General features: G+C 41.5%; 1 protein-coding gene across 1 annotated transcript in view; it reads right to left on the bottom strand.

Annotated features, from left to right (window-relative positions):
• Positions 1-22,369, bottom strand: part of PRIMA1 (proline rich membrane anchor 1) — a 45,352-nt gene that overhangs the window by 5,619 nt on the left and 17,364 nt on the right. Inside the window, exon 3 of the mRNA XM_065751344.1 lies at positions 11,774-11,903. Within this exon, the coding sequence (XP_065607416.1) occupies positions 11,774-11,903 (130 nt within the window). The remainder of the gene's footprint in view (positions 1-11,773; positions 11,904-22,369) is intronic.

Here is a 22,369-nt window from a genome sequence, read left to right as displayed (position 1 = left end):
AGAGTCATATTCCGACTTCCTTTGACTGCCTCAGAGAGATCAGAAAAGTTCAGTCTGGATATTATTTATTTGACAGTGTAAAGGTAGAAACCAAAGAAGTTGTAAAGAAGAAAAATTTTTGAAACTTTACGTTTTCTCTATTCAATTAGTCATATATGGACCATCAGTCTGTCCACAGCACAGGCAGCACACTACGTGTAGGAAGAGGTTATTGGCTCAACCACTTCCCATGTACAAGGCAAATGATTTACAGCTATAATAACGAACAACTCCATCTGGACAAATTACTCAGTTAATCTCCTACATGGAGAAGGAGAGAAGACCTGTACAAGAGAAAACCTGTACAAGTGCATATGCTAGAACTGGTAGGAAAAATGGAAGAGACACTTTCATAGCGCTGCAAGTCACGTTGCATTAATAGGCTTTGATCTAGCCCTAAAACATAATCTCTTAAGCAAGATTTCTTCTTTTCCGGATGTTCATATGAGAATTTTCAAGCCTGCAATTTATGGCTAACTCAGCTGTCACTCACAGCCACATTTAGCTGACTGATGTCTGGAGTATATTTAAGCAAGCCCTGCAGGCATGTGGGCGATTTCCACTTTGGGGTGTTTCACACTACCCTGTGACAGTCAAATCACCCTCACTGTGCACAGATTGAATGCTTAGTCTTCGCTGAGTGCTTCTCTCAGGAAAAAATATTCCCATATGGAGCTGCTCTGCAGCCGTTCATCAGCACTTAGAGGCTCCCTGAGCTCTTGGAAAAAAAGCAAAATGCAGTGGGCAGGGCATCTGCAGCAGAAGCGTGCCTACCCCAGCCTACTGGAGACACTCAGAATGCATCTGATGGGAGAGTTTGGCCTCTTCAGATGGCAATTGCTGAGCCACACGTGAAGATTAAACAGTGGAGTTTAGTCTTCATTTATTTTAAGCAGCACAAAGCCAGTGTAATTCCACAGGCTTTGGTGGACTTCAACAGGATTTGTTCTGATGTACCAAAGGAAGATCTGTCTCTGGGAGCCTAAGGTGATGCAATCACCTTTCCTACTCAGCCTTCATTTAAGCTAAGTTCAGAATTATGCTGCTTATGTATCACACAAAACCTATCTTAAGAAGCATCTTTATTACTGGACTATTAACTGAGGTAACTGATACTTTCAGTGACCTCTCGTGTTACATCCATTCTTTGCACTCTCTATAATGATCTTTAAAAGGTTTTATTGACTAGTGAGATATGACAGCTGACGTTATCCATTGGGTGTTCTCACTGTGAAATACATAATCGATGTGTTTTGATGACAAAAGGAAATAAAATGAATGGGCCTAATGTGAAACAATGAGCTCATGCAGCTGACCTTTCAGCCTGGCAAAAAGCCACTAAATAGAAAAAAGAAAATAAAAAAAGGAAGAGATGTTTAAAGCATGAAATCAAGGCACCTTACTTTTAACAAAGCTAAAACACATCTGGAGTACGGCCAAGGCCATGGCCAAGCAACACAAAAACTGTCTGGTGTTGCCAATACGTATGTAGTGCTCTGCTAACTGAGATTGTAGGTAGCTGTTGTGTTAGTCAGAATCTGTCTTAGCAAGTCTATAATTAAAGAGAAAAACTAGCTCAAATTTCTGTCCTAACTTCTTACGGAAGACAATAAACATGCTTGGACAATTTAATCTAATGAGAAAACAATACAAAACAAAAAAACAGGATGGGAATGGTTTCAGGGAATACCAGAAAAGGAAAAAGGCTGTTTAAAGGGAGAAATAGGAATAAGTATGCTGCCCTCAGAAGAACTGGGACTGCAAGGAGCAAAAGTGACACAGGTTTAAGGAGACTAATACGTGTACAGAAGGGATTTGTTGTGGTTTAACATGGCAGGCAGCTATGCACCTCACAACCGTTCACTCACTCTCTCCCAAAAAGAGAATTGGAAACAAAACAGAAATTGTTGGTTGAGATAAAAGCTACTTACTAACACAGAAAAGTAAAATGGAAAAAAAATATGCAGTGCTATATGCACAATGCAATTACTTGCCACCCAGCGCCCAGCTAATACAGCACAACTGCCTGCTGACTGATATTCTGCTGCCAACACAAAGCTCCTTGCAGGTTTGGTCCTTCATTGCTGCATGTGTGTGACAGCTCCCTGTGACCTGCACAAAAATAAGCCATGCACATTCCCATGGGTGAGGATGTGAAGCAGCAAACCTGGCTCTGATCCTCTGCCACTTGCTAGTATGGAACCATGAATGAAAGCCAAAACTTCAGATCTTCTTTCAGTCCCCCAGCATTTTCTAATCTTTCTGGTATAGATTCATCAATCTTTATTACTGTTGTGTGCTTTCTGACCTCAAAGTGCTTAACATTAAGAAAATCTGAAGAAATGTGCTATTCAAATGTCCTCAGTATCAGTCCTGATTAAAACATTGCTTGTTTTATATAGACAAGACATCTAAACATATATGTTGAACAAAACATGAGAACTGCCTAATTGATCTGCTCAGCTGTGATGGCCAGTAAAACCAGGTATAAACTACTACTTAGCTAAGTTCCCAGGTAGAAGTTGTCCTTACAAAAGGATATTTATATGGGAAGTGGAGGAAGGGAAGCTGCAGGAATTGGACCCCATGTCTGCAATCTAGCTGGCTGTTGGTGTGCCAGGCCAATGGGACTGTAAATATAGGAAAAAAAAGTAGGGTTGGAATAGTAAGGATGAAAAAAGAGCAAGAGATCATTGCTCTCTCACAACCTCTGAAGGACATTACACCTCTCACCACCCAAGCAGTTATAGATACTGCCATTCCAGACACTGGACTTTTCCATCCCCAAAACACAGTTGATCTGTGCTACTTAGTACCCAGATTTTTTGCTGAATGCAGATGGTTATCTGCATATTGTTACCCTGCTATTTGATCCCTTGAAAATGTAGGCAGCAACCTGAATGATAGACTAGGTCCTGAAAGAAGAGTAGAGTTTCACATAATTATTTAAACAGGTGTATTCTGTGCACATGAAACAAAATTCTCAGCCTATTCCTTATTATGAAAATGTCTTTAATAGAAGACTATCTACAGGACAAATTAATGCAAGGAGCTGAGAAGACAGCTAAGATGTGTAAAATAAACTGACCTTAGCAGCTCTCTGTATCACTTTGGATTTCAGGCAATCTGTCTCTGTTACCAATTAGAGTAAAACCAGTGATTTCCAAGCAGCTTCTCCTCAATTTCTCCAGTCATCAAGAAAAGTCTGCAAAGCCAGATCCTTCTCTTTGCAAGAAAAGTACAAACTCCCAATGAGCTGACTATACACAGTGGTCTCAGCTTTTACATGTTCCAGGCGTGCAACTGGGAAAGTCTATCCAGAGGGAGAGCAAGCAGCAAGTCCTGTGCACCTTGATGCATGCACAAAGTTTTGGATTTATGTAGTTCAGGAGCTAAGTAGGTTCAGGTAAATGTAACTAAGGAAGGATTCAGTTCAGCCTGTCTCTTGGTCACAAGAGCACAGGGCTGTCAGGGTTAAGAGCAACTGAAGGGAAGATCTAGGTTAGCACAGTTACCACTTCTTGGGGATATTAATGCCTTTCACAATGTTTTGTACCACTGCCTCAGAAAGAAGACACCAAAGGTGGCACTGCACATCTGGGGCCTCTTTGCAAGAATGTTTTAAGGCAAAGGCAAGAAAAGGAACAACTTTATTTTCCTATTCTTGACTTGTAAACTAATGAGATCAGACCCTTCATTTCTCTCTGTGCTTTACTCCACTACCTGGCTTAAGCTTTGGGGTAATAGATGCTGGAATGCTCCTAGAATAGGCCATCTCCAAAAATGCCTTCTGACACAGATATTTAGCCAACAGCTCTCAAAGCCAGACAATCTGAAAGCATATTTTCCAACCTGGTGGTACTGGAGAGGGTAACCACACACCTGCTGACTGAGGAAACACTTGAGGAATGAGGCAAGTGTGTGGCAGCAGCAAGGCAGGACCATCCCAACAAGTGCCATCTTCACCCATGCTGACCTACTGCACATCTTTTCTTTGCAGCAAGGCCCTCCCCAAAAGGGAGTTGAGTGCTGCTTAGCAACCCAGGAACTTTATAAATATTTAGTACTGGGGTGCAGAGAAGAAAGAATAGTTGAGCAAGAATAGTTGAAATCAGACTAGGTGAAGAATCTGGCAATAGTTCTTGCTAAACTTCCTGGGGTTGTTGACTGCCCAGCCCTGTAACTTGACAAGATTCCTCTTTGAGGCCTGTTTGCCTCTAAAGGTGTCAACAGCTTGGATGAAAGTGATGGGAAGAACTGGTGCTTTCCTGTGCCATGGGCAGGACTAGCTTGTGGTAGCCCCAATGCAAAGCAAAGAGGTCCAGATAGAACATATTAGGGACAGTATTGGACCTACAGAGGAACTGCTGGGGCTTCCCTGGGGAAGGCTGGAGGCAAGGTACCCTTGCTTGTGGCTGGGTTCAATCCTGGCTGTTTTGGCTCCTATTTCCTTGCTGTGGCAAGAGGGAGAGTACCAGCAGTGAGGGCAAAAACTGGTTAGTCAGCTAGAGACAACCAGATATGGCTTGAAATTCAGTAGAAATAGTCAAAAAGAAACACGGGGTGACAGTGATGAATCAGGTCCATACTTCTCTGGCTTTCTCTTCCTAAACTGTTGGGTTTCAGAAGTCCTGCAAATCCTGTGTATGATGAGCCCATAGGGAGCTGCAGCTGTTCCTGCACTGGAGAAATCAGGCTCCACGGCTCTGACTCCAGATGCGCAGCAAATCCTCTGTGGAAAGGGACAGGGAGTGATAAAAGCACACAGCAGGTTCCTAAGGGATTCTCTTAGCGTAGAGGGAATTTCTGTGTAGTACAGTGCTGGAGTAACTGATTCTCACCCAAGCACCATGGGTACAATTTCCTTTGCTCCGTAAAACGGATTGTTTTGGGCATCCCAGTGTGCTACTACTAGGTTTTTGCAGACTGTAACAAACACAGACCTTCAGGTACCCTAGATAACCCAGACAAAAACTTTCCAACTTTCCACGTCCCCGCACACTGTGACAGGTACACCTGAGACACAGCTGTGATTTTTCATCTGCAGAGTCAACCACAAGAGCCCTCATATCAGCTTGCAGAAGTTAAAAAAAAAAATCAAATGAATTTCTAAGGAATAGAAATATATTTCTTTGCCTTGTGGAGCTTTGAATATGCAGGAGTCTTGAGTTTAACACTTGTTTTAAGAATAGTAGGTGAAAGGAGAAGATGAAGGGATGAAAAACACATTTTAAACCGTCATGTTTATACATATTACTTCAGAAGCTACAGCTTCAAGAAAAACATCATGTAATAAAAAGTTATTTTAAAATCATTCAAATTAGCAAATCTTCCATTTCAGAGCTCCAGTATCTGCCTGTATCTTTGACTTTGTGCTGGGGTAAATTTTGGGAATATTTCAGCTAGTACAACTAGATTAACATGAGCATCACACAGGTGAAATGCACCTGTAGTTCCAAGTTGTGCTAAGGCAGTAACTGTAAAATACTTTCATCTAGTGCAGGATTTCTGCCCATTTGATGTGCAGCCTAATCTGCAGCAGAAAACATAAGAATAGCAGGTGAAGAGATATGCTTCACCTATGAAGCGTCATGCTGTAGATATCCACTTTATACTATATAGATTAGACCACTCTTCTATATTCTCTCCTCATATTGAAAAGGACTGTTTTGTTGCAATTAATAATTATTTCAGACTAGACTGTGCTTGATCTCAGTACTTCTCACAAGACAGAGCCATACAGAAGACTATACAGTGCCTTCTTTTTGGGAGTGCAAGCAGTACAAAATGAGGAACAGAGGGCCATGGTCTTTACAGTAGGCCACACACAATGGCTCACTACAGATCCTGCCTCTGCAGGATGTTTTCCCTTTGCAAGCACCTGCCTTATTTTGTTTAACAAAGTCAACCTCCTGAAGCCTGCTCCAATTACCAAAACTAGACCTTGCAGTACACAGGGCCCATAAATCACAGGGCAGTGATAAGTATCCTAGAAAACACCTGAGCAATGAATTTTAAGACAGTGTGACTATGACCTATTATTTTATTTCAGCACAGTGTTTTCTCCTATTTATTTCTTGAAGGTGAACTCACTACCTATTTTAGGAATTGCATATGTAGGCATTTATGGTACCATTCTCTCAGGCTATAAGACACAGACTAACGTGTAGAGGCTTGACAAAGTTATGGAGTAGTGACATTTTATGTAAAATTTTGTGTGAAACTTTGCTACCATCAGCCTCCTTTATTTGCTGACTTAGCAAGAGATCTCTTTGCCAGTGAAGTCTGTGGTACAGCTGAGCACAGAGGTATCTGTCTCAAAACCCTGCACAGCCAATGAGTCACATCTCTAGGCACAACAAGAGGCTCACAGGCCATCTCAGACCATATGGGTGTTCTGGAGAAACTAAGTCCATGCTTTTCACCTATTGAAAAACACACTAAACATCTCATGTCAGGTTAGCCTGTGCATTGGCTGGCACAGAGACCCAGGTGCTCAGTGTTGCTGTCTTCTTTGAGACAGCTCAGTATCTTAGTTTCATATAGACAACCAGAGATTTATTTTTCTCTTTTATGTAAATGCCTCACTCCCCTCATGGTAAAGCACTGACACACCAGTGAGCTGCAGAAATAGGATTACAAAATGCCAATCCCTTTCTCCCCCATTTCAGCTGTTTATTTACCAAAATACTCTCATAGATCCTCTTTGCTATGTTTACTTCTCACTTCCCTCCAGTCTTACTGGGTTCAGGTGCTTACATGGTAGAGAGATGCTGAAAAAAATCCCAGGAGGCAGCTACCTCCAGAGTTGATTAAGAGGAACAGAGCTCCACTGATTGTTTTTTGAAGCTGCACTGATTTAAGCCAGTTTAAGATTTGTTAGAGCTGCTTGCATTCATGGTGTACTTGCACACATCCAGTCCACAAACCATGTAATACTGAACTAGCCTTTCTCCCTCCAGTCTGTGCTATTTGTCCTTGTTCTCCCTGGTTTTACTTCTTGGTGACTGTGCTCCAGGAAAAGGGAATCAGGTCTTTAGAGGGATTAATGCTGGAGAAATACCAGGAGGTAGTCCAGATTTAGAACCAGATATTTGCTTACTCATTCAGACATGCAAAGTGTTACAGAAAACCCTGACTTTGAGAGCACTTTCTTCACCCCTGAAATGAGAATTCCCACCACCTATATGAGTCTGAGATCTGGCCTATAGTTATGCCTGTTTTAGAAATCTGCAGACAAAAGGTGTTGCAGACAATGATGGCTGCCTGAAAGTGCAAGACATCCAACCAATCCTTAGATTCTTTTCTAACATTCTTTGAGAAAGTTCCTGAAGAGAAAACTCAGATTTTTTTTTATTATTATTTTTGAAGAGGAAATATCCTTCTATCATCAAGACCAAAGGGAATAGCTGTTCCTATACTGCAAAACCGGGGTTGCTGTCACCAAATGTACAACCACATAGTAGCACAACACAATTGCTTCACATTTCTAACCCATACAGCTACGGACCCCATTATCACATGCAGAAATTTAGAGCCTTTGAAGAACTGCTCCATTGATATCGTCCCAAGAGTTTAATATGTCGGGCAGTGCTCTGAGAGTTAAAGCTGATTTTAATATTTTGGTATTAGTTCCTTTGTGGACCAGAAAACACAGGAGTGGATTTCACCATTTCTTATGAGCATTTCATATCAGAGAATATAAGTATTTCCAGGAGAGATGTAGGGATGGAGATAACAGCAGGCTGGCTTGGTTTCACTAGTTATTTCATACAAAGAAGCAGCAATTTGCTAGGTTGTATTTCATGACAAAAATGGCTTAGTGCCAACAATTGTTGATAAGCCAAACTCTTAGCTTACAGAAGGGAAAACTCAGGAGAAATATTTTATACAGATCAAATAAAAATAGAGCTGAGTTGTGATACCTTGAGGACAGGTACTTCTTGTCTTCCTGTACCAGAAAAGCAGACAAGAGAGTTGAATTGGGTCTGGCTCTTTGAAACTGGAGATTGTAACTTAAGCACAATAGCATTTTTCTACTTATTCTTTCCCCTTTAAATTTGACTCTTACCGAAGAGAGGGATTAGTACAACAGATTCAAGTTATGTGCAAATAAATCTCTGCCTGTACTCTCCTGCTAAGACATTTAACACTTGCTACACCCTACAATCATATAATAGTTATTATTTCACTCTTCAGCATCTGTTCAGTGCTTTTACTACTAATTAAACTGAACCTCGTGTTTTAGGCTAAGTAGGATATAGACATCTCTGATGACCAGGCCATAAACCCCACTTCATTTGGAGGACTATTAAGCAGAGAAATATAGAATCAAAAGTTTGTACAGTTATGTTCTTTGCAATACATAATCCATAATACTTAAGGAATCGTCACTAGGAGATGCACACCATATGTTTACTATGGTTTAATTCAGACTGGCTGATAGTACAAGTTTTACCCATGTATAGATGTACTTTCCAAGCAGCTCATGTTTAGTGTCCTCTTGATATTATTATTATTTTAGTTTATTTCTTTTTTTGCTGATGGACTTGTGAGAATTTTTAAATGTAGGATCCAAAAAGGATATTGAACCATCTGCTGCTGGCAAGCCAGTTTTCATGCTTACTGGTGCTTTCAGTTTCTGCTGCACTGCAGCCTTTCATCACAGTGAGAGTTTCCACACATGAAGATGTGGACTTCCCCCCAGCCCTTTCAGGAAGAGATAGAAAATTCCTGTCTAAAAATTCTGGAAGGTAACACACAAGGTTTTACGAAGCATGTGCTTGGGTAATAATCCTTGCCACTTCTGCATTTACACTGCTAGTTGGACAGCAGGTGTTGAACCTAGCTGACACCCATGAGATGTAGGGAAATGGCTTCGTATCTGTCTCAGAGCAAGGCAACTAAGCAGGAGAGGGTGTCAAGAGTCAGTTTACAATGGGCATTGTAAATGGTTCCTGCCTAACAAGCTTTGCCACTCTCCTGGTCTCCTTTGCTGCCCTCTCAGAAGCCAGCTAAATGGTAGCAGGGAATCATAGAATGGCCTGGGTTGAAAAGGACCTCGAAGATTATCTAGTTCCAACCCCCCTGCTATAGGCAGGGGGGCCAACCACTAGACCAGGCTGCCCAGAGCCACATCCAGCCTTGCCTTGAATGCCTCCAGGGATGGGGCATTCACAATCTCACTGGATACAGTTGGAGGAGTGCCTGAATGGGATCAGTGTATAATAAGCAATCAGACAATTTGCTCCCTGGATGTGGGAGCCAGATCTGTCAGACACTGCAATGACAAATATCACACTTCCAGGAAATGCAAAGAAACCAGGGTCTGGGGGGACTGCAGGGGAGAGCTGCTGTGATGGAGGTGTAAGAAAGGATGGGGCAAAGCATGGCTACAGAGCATGAGACCAGGAATACACTGGAGATACTTGGTTTCAGTGTCACCCAGATTAATATCCTAGCTCCTTCCTTAGCCAGCTCTACCTCCCAGCAAAAATAAGAGTGAAGGATTTCTCACACTAGCTAAAACCAATTCAGCTCAACAATATGTGTTAATACTCTGTATTGAAGGCAGAGATGCTTCTCTTGTGAAGTGTCTTATCTCACTTCCCAGGGCTTATCAATAGGTACCCTTTACAATAGATCAAGGAACCTGAACTACTGAGGGATGCTGCCAGGCACTTCAAGGCATCTGTTTCAGTTGTTTCAGAAAGGACTCATTGATGAAAAGCAATGCTCTAGTTACTCCGTAAAAAAAAATATAATTAATAAGATTTTCCTTATAGCCATCCATCCCTCAGCTGAGCACTTTTCAGCTGAGCATTTGTCAACAGTGTGAATGCCAACAATAAGATAAAAGAGGAATTTTCACTTTCTGAGCCTAATACCAGCTCAAGCTGCAGACTTGTATGGTAATATTCTCACCACTGACAAATAACTGGTGTCTTCATCAAGCATCTGCATTATCCTTCACTGACATGAGGCACAAGAGAGTTGGTTATGTGAATTCCCATAGCCTTTTCCAGGCAGCTCTAAATTTGTCTGATTTAATTTCTTTTCTGTATTTCCCATCTACCAGCAGCAGAGAGCAAATCTGAAGAGTAATTTTTTTTGCTAAGCTCAAGTTGCCCTGGAGAGTTACTGCTCCCATCGGCATATTTTGCAGCCTTGGCAGAAATCATTCATAATTTGGCATTTGGCAGACAAATGCCATAACTGTTGTTGAAAAAAACCTCAACTTCCCATATGGTACTGGACCAATCTCCTTTGAGCAGACCAGGGTACATTAGGAATTACAAGCAAGAAATTTTGCTGTGTTACTTATCCAATTGAACCCTGGTTGCAGTCCTCCATAGATGATTTTTTTAAAGTGCCGTAGCCAGAATGAAAGCTTTCCAGGTCCTCAAAACAAATAACCATTCATTTAAGCTATACTAGAATAGCAAAGATACATATGTAAATTGGATAAGGTAGTAGATACAGACTTCTATTTTCTTGTTTGAATCCTCCCTTTTTGATGCTCTCAGATATACTATCCTCCAAATCCTGCATAATTTTTTTCAGACAACCAGAAGGTACATACAATTGTGATATCCCTGCTGGGGCTCATAGTCTTGCCATTGCCTTGCACACAAATAACTTTTCCACAAAAATAATTTTCTTTTCCTGTTTTTTCACCTCAGAAAGATTCCTTAAACATCCCAAAGCTGAAAAAATATCATTTTTCCAAATTGTAATTTGGATGTCACTGCAGCGTTGCATAAGAGTTATGGATTGTATCTTGCATGGTAAGCTGAGTGACCCAGCTGCAGTACAGTTCCTGCCTGAGACATCTACAGTATGAAATAGTGACACAATGAAAACCCAACTTTGTGGCATTCTCAGGGTGCTACTAAGACCAGAAGGAGAGAAAAGAAACTCATTCGCACAAAGCACTTTCTTTTCTAAATCTATGTGATGAACTCACAGACAGAGCCTTCATACAGAAGCTATCAAGTTTTGACTTTTTTTCCCCACCAGAAACTTGAAAATCCTTTTGTAAAGAGATGCTCTCCCATTCCATTTTTCTGCGTAACTGACATTAAAGCTTTCTAACTGCCTGGAGTGTCAACAAGTACATCCATTACAAAGCCAGTACAGAGGAACTGAGGTGGTTACTTCACACAGTATTGTTTGTAGGCCTCACATGGGCTTTTAAATTAAAAGAAGTAGGCTTTGATTTTGATTGTGTGTATCAAAGCAAGAATAAAAAATAAGAGAATCATCAAGAGTAAGTCAGAAGTTGAGTCTCCAAATGAAAAATTATACAAATTACCCTAGATTTTGGGTTAGAAGAGCTTGCATCAATTTGAAATACTGCAATTAAGAATGAGTTTGGGCCAAAAATCTCACATTCCATGTATGCATTTTGAATTTATGCCTATTGACATTATTCAGCATCCTACAACATTTTAACTTTGGGGAGGTTGACATTAACCCAAACACTGTGACTTTGTCCCATTTCTATTTTTTCCTCTCCTCAAGCCCATGTCTGTGCACTGAACTTCATCCTTTACACAGACAGGAAAAGGTACATAAAGTAACATTTTAATAAAAACACACATTGACCATTGGGTGCCTCAGTCTGCATTTTGCCCTTAGGACACATTTGAAGAAAAAAACCAAGCCAAGTCTTGGGTCGGCTTTTGTAGGATTACATTGCCCTAAGCACATTTAAAAGCATCTGTAGTCTTACCTTTTTATAGCTTTGTAGCAAATGATGACAACTACAAAGAGGAACACTAGTGTGGCGCAGCATACTGCAATGATAATAACCAGGCCTGGCCACCAGGTCTCTTCAGTGGGACAGAAGGTAGACTTGGGAGCTGTAAAAAGAATGTGGAAAAGCACATGAATTCTCTCACATAAGCTACAAATAGATCCATCTCAGTCACCCACACAGTAGCACCATGCCAGGGCCACAGATTCATACAAAGAGGCTGCTTCACAGTTAGGACAATTTATTTTTTTTCTCCAGGCAGTCAGTCCCCCTATTTGGTACTAGGTATTTCTTTCATAGTCTCCAGAGGACTAAGTTCTTGTGTGTCAGTGCTGCCCACAGCCTGGTGTTCAGCACAGAGGAGAAATCCCCAGCTCTGTTACCTGCAGGAAAACTCTTCCTTCCTCCAAGATTGTCATCTGCTGCTGCATCAGCAGCAGACATCATGCTGATAAGGATAGGCTTTCAAATCATATTAGGGTAGGTTTATAAGGGAGCAGTAGCAGTGCCTACCAATCAGTATCGCAGCTGCTATCATTGTAACCTTGGAGAATGGAAGGGGAATACATTTTAAAAGAACAGGAATTTTGCTGCATTTATTAATTGCTCTTAGAGGACTGTGGCTGTCAAGCTTCTTTCCTATTCTGTTGCTGAATAGCTAAGAAACGTTAACATTAAGAAATGGTAACTCGTGAAAACAAGCAATCATTATGTTTTTCTTATTCAATTTAGGGCTAGAACTGTGCATTTAATTCTACTCAAAACAAGCAGTATTTTTAATCAGACTGGTGGCATTTAGCTCAAACTTTTTTCTCTAGGGCCAAATTCCTTTTCCCACATTTTCTGGGACACCAGTTCCTTGAAGGATGATGAGCAGTAAACAAGGCCATGAGCTGTACTGGTTATTGCAGAGGATGAGGAGATCCTTTCCACAGTGCACTTAAGCACACAACCATCACGAGATGTTGGGTCTCCCTAAAGAAAGTTAATCAGTTAATGGGAATGACTAAATCTGCATTTTCAGTTAAGCAGAGGAAATAAATATAGCAGAAGGCACTTTTTGAATCTAATTATGCAATCTGATAAATCATATATTCTGTGCTTCCTTTTATACATATTACAAACAGCTGCACAAATTAAAAAATGGCATAGCACCTGTATCAGTTATTGTGAAATGAAATCCTCTGCACTTCTGTGTTTGTTGTTTAAAAGAAACAGTCACATACTTTACTGGGTAGAATACTGAAGTACACAATTACTGCCAAGATTTTTTTTCCCAGTGATATGACTTATAGAAGAACTGGCAATGTGAACCCTGAGAAATCTCCAGGAGCACCTTAGAAAGGGAATAGGTAAAGAAATCCTGGTTCAGCGAAGAAGCAGTCAAAAACTGATATGGAGCCAGGAGTTATCGTTTTGCCAGAGAAAGTTTTGTCTTCTTCTCTGGCCTCACTCTGGCAGTTCAATCCTTCAGCTTAGTCAGTATCAATCAGAGTTGATGGTTTGCCCAGGTTCCAGGTATACAGAAGGATCACTCCTTTCCTATCCCAGAAGACAGTGTGCATCACTTTAGCCAGTCGAGGACTGCAGCTTGAACTTTATTTTGTATGGAGAATTCACATGTGGCCAGTCCATGGATTGTTATTTTGACAACATCTTGTAGTGGTCACACCATGTCTTGTCTCTGGTAATGATGCAATCCAGGAAACTGTCACCTTCAGTCTCATATTGGTACAGTGGGTCCTGACAAACGTGCATACAGTGTTCTTCCTTCATTTGTATGATCCTCCTGGTGCAAGCTTTGCAGTATTCCAACATTGTCACCATTGTTTCCATCATGTTGAAGCTGATATTCAGCCCAGTACACAGTTTCCTGGCCTTAATCTGCACTGTTCTTATGTATGTGTGTATTGTTTTGTTTTCTTCAACAGAAGTGAAGAAAGAAACTGAGAAATCAAGTGAGTTTTAGAATGAATGGTTCCTGTTTCCTCTTCTGACAATCAGTCTACTTTCAAACCATTTCAGCAACTAAATTTTTACTTTCTTACTATGATGCTAGCTGCAGGGATTGCACTATGTATTGTATTGTGATATGACCTGATATTTTATGAATGATTTAAATATTGTTATTTTCTAACATTCCAGAACAGAGAGCATTTTAAAGATAAGAAGGTGCTGGCGTGCAGGAACATACATACTCAGGGCCAACTCTACCCTCCTAATATTGCCCCAAGAAACAAAAATAGTTCCACTGACATAAAATGAAACAACCTGAGGAAAATGTTCTTTTTCTCCTAGGCCCTGAAGTGTTGTTCTGCACACTGAATAAACCACTGGGTATAAAATAGTAGGAAAGTCATGATGTTTTAAAGAATATAAGCAACATAGGCTAAACAACTGCAGGCCATCATCCTGACAGAAGTCTTGCTAAAATATTGAGTATTTCATTCAATTAATAAGATATTAAAATAAATCACTGATGCTAAACAGCAAGGGTTTAAGAAAATACATCTTGTCAAACTAGCCAAATATTTTCTGAGGAGATTACTAGTTTGGTAAATACATATATTACTGTTGGTATGATAACCTTAGACTTTGGAATAGCATTTGATGCTGAGGCTATGAAACTATAAAGCTATACAATATGTTTGGCATACATAAATTGAGCTAAAAGCCAGGGGTCTGGTATGCCTTAAAATCTTAACTATTTTACTGAGAAAGTTTGTTAGCAATTCCTTTCTTCCCATCAAAATACAGGAATAGATACTGTTACAGTTTGTAAATGATTCAGGAATGTACTTCACTACAAGTGGAGATAAGCATATTTAGGCTAGAAATAGGATAATTATTATCATCAAGGGTAATTATCCATTACAATACCCTATCAACTCTGGTGAAATATTTCACTGAAAAATTTAGTTTAAGGTAGACTGTTCATTTCTCCTAAAATAAGTCTAAATCCAGCTGCAGAGATTGATTTAAAATAACAATCAAGTCAAGAAAATGACAATGCCTTTTATTCTTCTGATCTTGAAAGTCAGGATGTACTACTTTCGGTTAGGTTTACTCTTAGAGGGACTTCATTTTCCCTTATTCCAAACAGCACCAAAGACTAAACAAAGACAGTATCAACGCCATGAATCAACAGACCCATTTCAGACCAACTGTGGGTGGCTGCAACCAACTTCTTGAAAACAAACCAATGAAAATGTACACTTAGTGTAAAGGCATCCTGAAAATCCTTCAAGCACCAGAAAAATCTCACATGCTCTTTCTTTGACTAAATTTATCTTGAAGTCTCAGCATTAAGACAGCCTCAGTTCTACTGTTAGCAAGCATTTATATGTATATAGGTCTAGTCAGAAATGGGAATATCAGGGAAGATTAGCTCAGCTACAGAGGGCTTCCCTGAATGTCCAGACACAAAAATAATGGAAAGAAAATGGAAAGAATATTTCTATGAAATTATAAAGAAACGTCTACTTTCTTTTTAACAAATCTCAGAGTGGGTCACTCTCAAAATTGTCCTGAGCCGCTTAAAACAAAATAAAACCAACCAACCATACAAACAAAAAACAATAATGAAGCAATTTTTAGTCATGTCTTCTGAATCACCATTAAGGGGCAGCGTGTACGATATAAAAATGACACACACTGTCTGCAACAGCATATAGAAACAGGACTTGAAATCCTTGAATATGTCCTCAGTATTCATCTTCAGTGCTCATGGCTGTGCTTTACAAAGCTTAGATTTTGGAAATCCTGTTATTTATTTTGATGAGGAGTGTAACTTCCCATTGAATATTGCATGTAGGCTAATTGCTCTTTGCGTGGGAACACCACTACGTCAAAAAGCAGCCTGCCAAGAAGGAGTAAGGGCTGCTTTCCATCACAGAGACCACGTTGAGCCTCAGCTCTCCACAGCACCAGTGAGAGAAAGGAGGCGGGCAGCGCTCACCCCTCCTGCCCTGGCCATCACTGCCAGCCAGCCTAACAACACAAAACAAAACAGGGATGAGCCAACAAACAGACAAGGGAGCAGTGACCTGTCTCCCATGTGCAGTCCCGGAGAAGTGTCTCTGGCTGGGGTCTGAGTGTGTCAGTCTGCCACAGGCTCAGTCCCAGGCAGCTGGTGAGTGCACGCTGACATGATGTGGAAGGGTGACAGTGACCCCCTCACCTCCCTACAGCAACAGTGACTTCATGACTAAAAAAGGAAGAACGCTTTCAAGATAAATCAAAACTGGTTATTGTTTTTCCTCCCGCTTTTATTTCTGTTCTTGCAGAAAGGTCAAGAGTGCTGGTGTAATCATCTTTATGAGACATCTGCCCGTTTTTAATATTGTATATTCACCACAGACTAAGCCCAGCTATCTCTACGCCTGCAGCACTTCTTTTGCTCCTGCAGGGCTGCCTGAATCAGCCATGCTCTTTAACTTTGCTGTCTTGAAAGCACACTGGATTGTGTTTTGAAGGCAGGCTCGTATTCCAAGGGTCTCAAGTGTTTTATCAATCTTGGTTGGAAACTGAAAGTAACTGGGGATGCAGGCCTTGTGTTTCTGCTGACCCATACATTATGTCACATATGTTAGGGACCTGTTGATCTGCTGGATTAGGCAGGATTAGGTTCTAGCTTCATCTTCACTTTTATTTGCTTCTCATTTTGATAAATTCACTAATCTGCACTTTGGTATCTCCATTTATAAGACAAGGAGAAGCCACTAGTTCCTACAGCCATTATGGCACTGGGATGCAGAACATCTCTAGCTGCTCTGGGCTCCTCAGATGAAGGATTTCTTACCTAACCTGGGGCGATGCAGAGAGATCTGTGAGTCAGTGTAAGCTCAAGTGTCCCTGGCTTGGTTGCTGCATTTTGTCACGTAGGAGCAGTTACAGATGTGTTTGGATAGCCTACGTGATAGGAATACACTATGTGCACCCAGGGCTGCTAACAGGGAGAGGCAGCCAGCACGGAGAAAACAAATCTCTCACAAAGAGCCATCTAATGAAATTTGTGGTACTATTATTCTTTGATACAAAAATAGACCTTCAGCTGTTATTTTTAAAATGGATTACAGGAACAGGAGTAGGTTGTGTCCTCTTTGGGCTTTATCCAATGAAAATCCTGGATTTGAGGGAGAACATTTCCTGGGAGGATGAGGGAAATGAGTCTGAACAGAAGATGAGGGCCTTTGTGCTCCCTCCCCAGAGCAAAAAGCATTTGTGCAACACAGTGGGTCTTCTGCTTTTATTCCCACTCCCTCTGCCCTGCACCAGAGATTCCTTGCACAAGCTGAGCCTGTCAAGGCAAACATTCACATTTGGGATACTGCATGTGTCTGAAATGATTCATTCTGAAGATACAGAAGCTATAAGATATGAATGGATGCACTTTGCTGTCTCCCTGGCAGGTCTGAAAATCATCTCATTGACTCAATTCACTCACATCAACCTCCTTATTGCCAGCAAATGCTAGCAGGCTATGCTTGAGCAGCCAGAGGGCAGGTGAGGGAGCACATCAAACCACAGGCCAGCAGCAGTGCCGGGATCAGCACAGGCCTGCAGGCTGGGCCAGGCCCTCCACAGCTGGCTGGATGTAGCCTTAGGGACAGCCTGCAAATAGCCATTGCCTCCTCTGCTCTACCACCAGACTGCTCAGCAGAAAGACAACCTGGACTTAGCCACATCAGTCATAAGGCCATCTCATGTTCATAAGCAAATCCATCTAGGTGGTGGCTGGAGATTATCTAGTCCGACCCTGTATGGGAACTGCTGAATCACGGCCTGAACCACTGATTGGTCACCTGAGGTGAGCACCGAGTCAGCCACAGGGCCACGGGTGAAGGTGATATACCTGTGTGATTGGAAGGGGTGGAGCCTGGCTCCACCTCTCCCAAACCCCATTTAAGGGCTGCCCACCACCAGGGAAGGATCTCTTCTTGGAGATCCATGTGGAGTCCTCTGCAAGCCTTGTTGTTCTGAAGGTCAGTCATCCTCTCTTTTGTATTATTTGTATGCTGTCTATACAGAACTACTCAAAATATGCCATCATCTACACTATTTTTTTTGTGAATTACCATCCTTGGGAGTTATTTACCCCACAGACCCACTGCTAAAGCAGGTTCCCTACAGGTGGGTTCCCTACAGGTGTAATGAAATGACATAGAGAAGATGCTGCAAGCAGACTGTCTTGGGAGAACAAGATGGTGCATGGATTTTTAAATGTCCAGTGTTGATGTTGAGGGGTGCAGCACTCGGGATGTGGCCACTCAGCCCTGTCACTACTTCTCTTGGATAAGCAGAAACTGCAAGTTCCAAAAGAGAGCACTACAGTAAAGTACTAAAATCAGTACTTAAAACAGTGAATAAAATCCAGCAAATGCAGTAAAATACAAGACTCCCAGAAAACTGTGAATCTGAGGACTTTTCTCCTCAAGCTGACAGACATGCTATAGCATACTTGAAGAGTTGGAGAGGTAAACTGTGCAGGATGATCAGCACAGAAAGCGAGATCCATTAGCAGCCATCATTAATTTGAGAGACTGGGCCAACACAGCAGGAACGTAAAGCAGGAATGGATGACAACTTCACTAACAGATGAAGTCAGCTTGGGACAAGTTCATCTCCAGTAAATCCAAACACCATGGAATGGATTTGGATTATGTCAGTCCCCAAAGAGCACTGACCTAGAAAGCTGCTATGCTGTATCTGTTTCCTGAGATGCTGCCATAGAGAGCAGACATCAGAAGATGCTGCCCAGTGAGGAAAGACTGAAGAACTCCTTTACTTCAGCAGTGTCCTATCCCACCATCCTCACCTCTGGATTATGGCTGCAACTGTATACAATATGAATAGACTAGCTTAAACAAAATAAATTTGCAGTAAATTTTGATCTACACAAAAATTCCATTTTTTTTCCTCACTTTTCTTTCCCTTCTTTTTCCATTCTTTATAGTCCTGTGCTTTTCCTGCTGCTTGTAAACCAAGGGCTATTTACAGAGAGCCATGAGTTAGCCTGGTAAACAAGTGCTACTAGGCAGTAGTGGTATTCTCAGCAGAAAGCCTGTCCTGATTTACTGCCTCCCCCAAGAAGTTAGGTTAAATAATGCTGGTGGAAAATCAGCTATTCCTGGAGCAGATGATTCTTCTGTTTATTGCACTATGTTGCAGACAACTTTATATCACACAGCTGCTAAGTGCATATGTTCCTACTACAGTTTTAGGGGGGATATTGTTATCACTATGCAGTGGGAACTTCTGCTATAATAAAAACATGTGGGATAATGCTGGAGAAATTCCCTTCCCTGCAGTTTTCACACAGCAGATGCTTTCTTTCTGCACTCCCAGTACACCTTTTTGTTTAGTTCTCTCCCCCTTTCTAAAAATAATTTCCTTCTGAAACAAGAATCATGCTGAGTTTTGTGCATAGTTTTGGAGGATGAAACTTGATGGAAGAAAGGAGCAGTTCTGCAGGAGCTTTATGTAGGTTGTGGGTGATAGAGGGGTACATGGCTCATTGCAAGAAGTAGGACTGTAACCTCAGGAGGAAAAAAGCTGAGCCTGAATGTAGCCAGGAACAAGAGAGGAACTGTGTAGGATTTCCAAGCATGGAGCTTGATACCTGAGCTTTAGAGGTCATTGGACATAGATGCATTTGGGTTTGGGTTTTCCAGTAGATTTCAATAAAGCCTCATGTTGCTATGCTGTCACCACTGGTCTCATGTTCTCCTGCTTTTCTCTTGAAGATTTAAGAGCCCTATGAAAAATGAACTTGTCACTAGTAACAAAATAAAAATAATACCATATGAATATACTGGTTGCTCAGGCATAAGTGAAGCACACTGAGATGAAGCGGCTTGTCCAAAGTCAGTACAGCTTGGTGAAAAAGCCAGAAAACAGAATGTCTTTTGACTCCTGGCCAGCCCTACATTCTAGACTTCTCCTTGGGAGTCAGATGAAAACACTGGATTTAGTCATAACTGCATTATCGGTGGAAGCAGCCAGATCTCTGCCCCGCTGATGACCTGCCCAGAACTTCTGAGTGGTGGAGACCCGTGGACAGCATAGCATCCAATAGATTGCTCAGGAAGGACTCATGCTAATCCTGTAGAAAATTTGTACTGGTTTTAGAATCACTGTAGTGGAAGAATGGCTTTTCAGGACAGAGTCCTATGTGCTTATGGCAATATAATGATGCAGAAAGCAGAGCAACCAGAAGAATGTTAAAAAAATTAGGGAAAGTCTGTGCTCCAAGCAATTAACAAGCTGAGGACCAGATCTGCCAACTTTAATCTTATTAGGTTGTTGATGAAGCTGATGACCCCCACCAGAAGTGAAGCACAACCCCACAAATAGGAGCTAAACGTGGTTTCAGATGCCAAGGTCCTTTGGAGAAGAGTAGAGTTACTGAGTATGGAGGAAGAGTCTGTTTTCTAAAGCACGATCTAGAGAAGCAGTTGCACTTAAAGGCCTTGTGGAAAAAAGGCTTTTAAGGAGATTACATCATAGCTACTTTCTGTGTTAACACTCTGCTCTGGCATTTATCTTGACAATGGGCGCTCACGTCAGCTACTGCCCTCTGATCTTACTCTGTCACATGTTTTTCTAACCAGCAGTCTCCTGAAGAGATGCTGTTTCTCCCTCTCTGTCTGATTCTCCCTCAGCAAAAGGATGGAATTGTTTTTACCCTGATAAATCACACACTATCAGTTTCTGTGCTAAGCAAATTAGAATTGAAGTCTGTGGCTTGCATGGCAGCCTCCTTGCAACAGTACAGTCATTCTGGAAAGCCATATGGGTAGCATCTCATTTCCCAGCTGTCCATGACTTAGATCAGCACCAGGATGCAGGATGACATCCTATATCCATGACCCCTATAGAGTCCTAGTGCATGACAGCCATCATTCAGGCAAAAGTTGCTGTACATGGTGGTCTGCTTTTTGAAATGCAGGAAGAGTCAACCAGATTAGTGGGTATCTAGTGCCTCCAAGAAACAGGTCACAAATGTGTGAACATATTCTGTTAAATTAATATTCTGGAATTTATTTCAGAAGGTGACCTGATTTCTGCAGGTTCTGAGCACTCAGGTGCTTTAACTTGGGTGCAACTTAGATATGCAAGCTTCAGTTTAGCCTTCTGAGTTTTATAACGCAAGAGTCAACCTCTCTTTTCTTAGGTATTGACCTATTGGAACAGAAATCCCTTTAAGGATGGATCCAGCCTCAGCTCTTTCCTTCCTTGTTCAGTGCTTTTGTCCAGATCTTCACCCTGATTCTCATCCAGGAACAGTAGTCCAAGCTCTCCATACTGTTCCAAGGTGTAAGAATAAAAAGTTGTATGTTTGCGCAGTTGTTATTCCCTTCTCAATTCTGTAATAGGGTAAATACTTTTTTCCTTTACAAGTGCTACCCCAGCAACCAGCTGCATTTCCTCGATTTCTTCACCAACCACTTATTCAAGCGAGCACAGCAGTGAGGCAGTGGTTTAGGGCAGAACAACAACAGAACAGCCATGACCTGAAGACAGTGATTCTCAGTTCTTTAGAACAGAGGCACTGCTGAGAGGCACAGACATACGCCAGTGCAGTACCATCCACTTCATTGCACAAACACACAGCCCAGCTCTCCAGTGGCAAGCGATGTGCAGAGAGCATAAGCTGTGCTTCAGAAGGAAAAATCAGTGCCTGTGATCAGATGCTTGCCCTAGCAAACTGTGGGATCCCCTCACATTCAGGAAAGAGGCCTGAAAACACCAAACCATCGTGCTCAGTCTGCCTTTGCCACTTCAGTGCTTTGATACCTGAAAGTGTATTAGCAGATTTCCACATCAGTACTCAGCAGCCACACAGGCATGTAACAATAATAATTTTCAGTGTTTGACATCCATCTCAAATCCAAAGTTTACAGAGTTAAGTTTCACACATGATAGCACTGAGAGTTTGACGGGTTTAATGCCTTCCTGAGATCCAACCAGCAGGTTGGAGGTGGAAGGAGAACAGTGTTCATCTTTCAGCTCTTGCAATGAACAAGTCTTCAAAGGAAGGATGATGTACACTGAAAAACAAACAGCTGAAACATGGTTTTAGAAGTCTAAGCCCTTACACTGATGACCAGTCTTTTGCCAGAGAATGATAAATGAGATACTTCAGGACTGGCGGATTCAATCCCACAGAAGAATGACAGATTTTCTTTGTATAGTGTTCTATACATACAGGTTAAATTAAAGACAAGATCTGCACAAATTCTTCAGGCTGAGCAGTATTCACTTGAGTAGTGCCATCAAAGACACTAAGGCTATGAAATACGAATAAAATTCAGTGTTACTGTTATGATTAAGATATTATCTCATTGATACTGTCTTTTTAAAGAGTTCAGGAACCCACAGACAATAGCAAAGATTGGACAAACCTCACAGCTTGGAACTGATGTAATCTCAAAATACATGCCTTCAGGGAAGTCAGTTAGAAAACCACCTTCAGCCATGTGCAGACTCAATTTCCTATCACAGACTGTAGAAGACTTGGAAATACTTGGGATATTTCCCTCACATATTAGGAGCAACAGTTTCTAAGGC

Source organism: Cyrtonyx montezumae, unplaced genomic scaffold, assembly GCF_038088225.1.
Source record: "Cyrtonyx montezumae isolate F1298 unplaced genomic scaffold, pur_monq_1.0 scaffold_10, whole genome shotgun sequence".
Lineage (NCBI taxonomy): Eukaryota > Metazoa > Chordata > Aves > Galliformes > Odontophoridae > Cyrtonyx > Cyrtonyx montezumae.
This window is presented reverse-complemented; position numbering and strand designations above follow the sequence as displayed.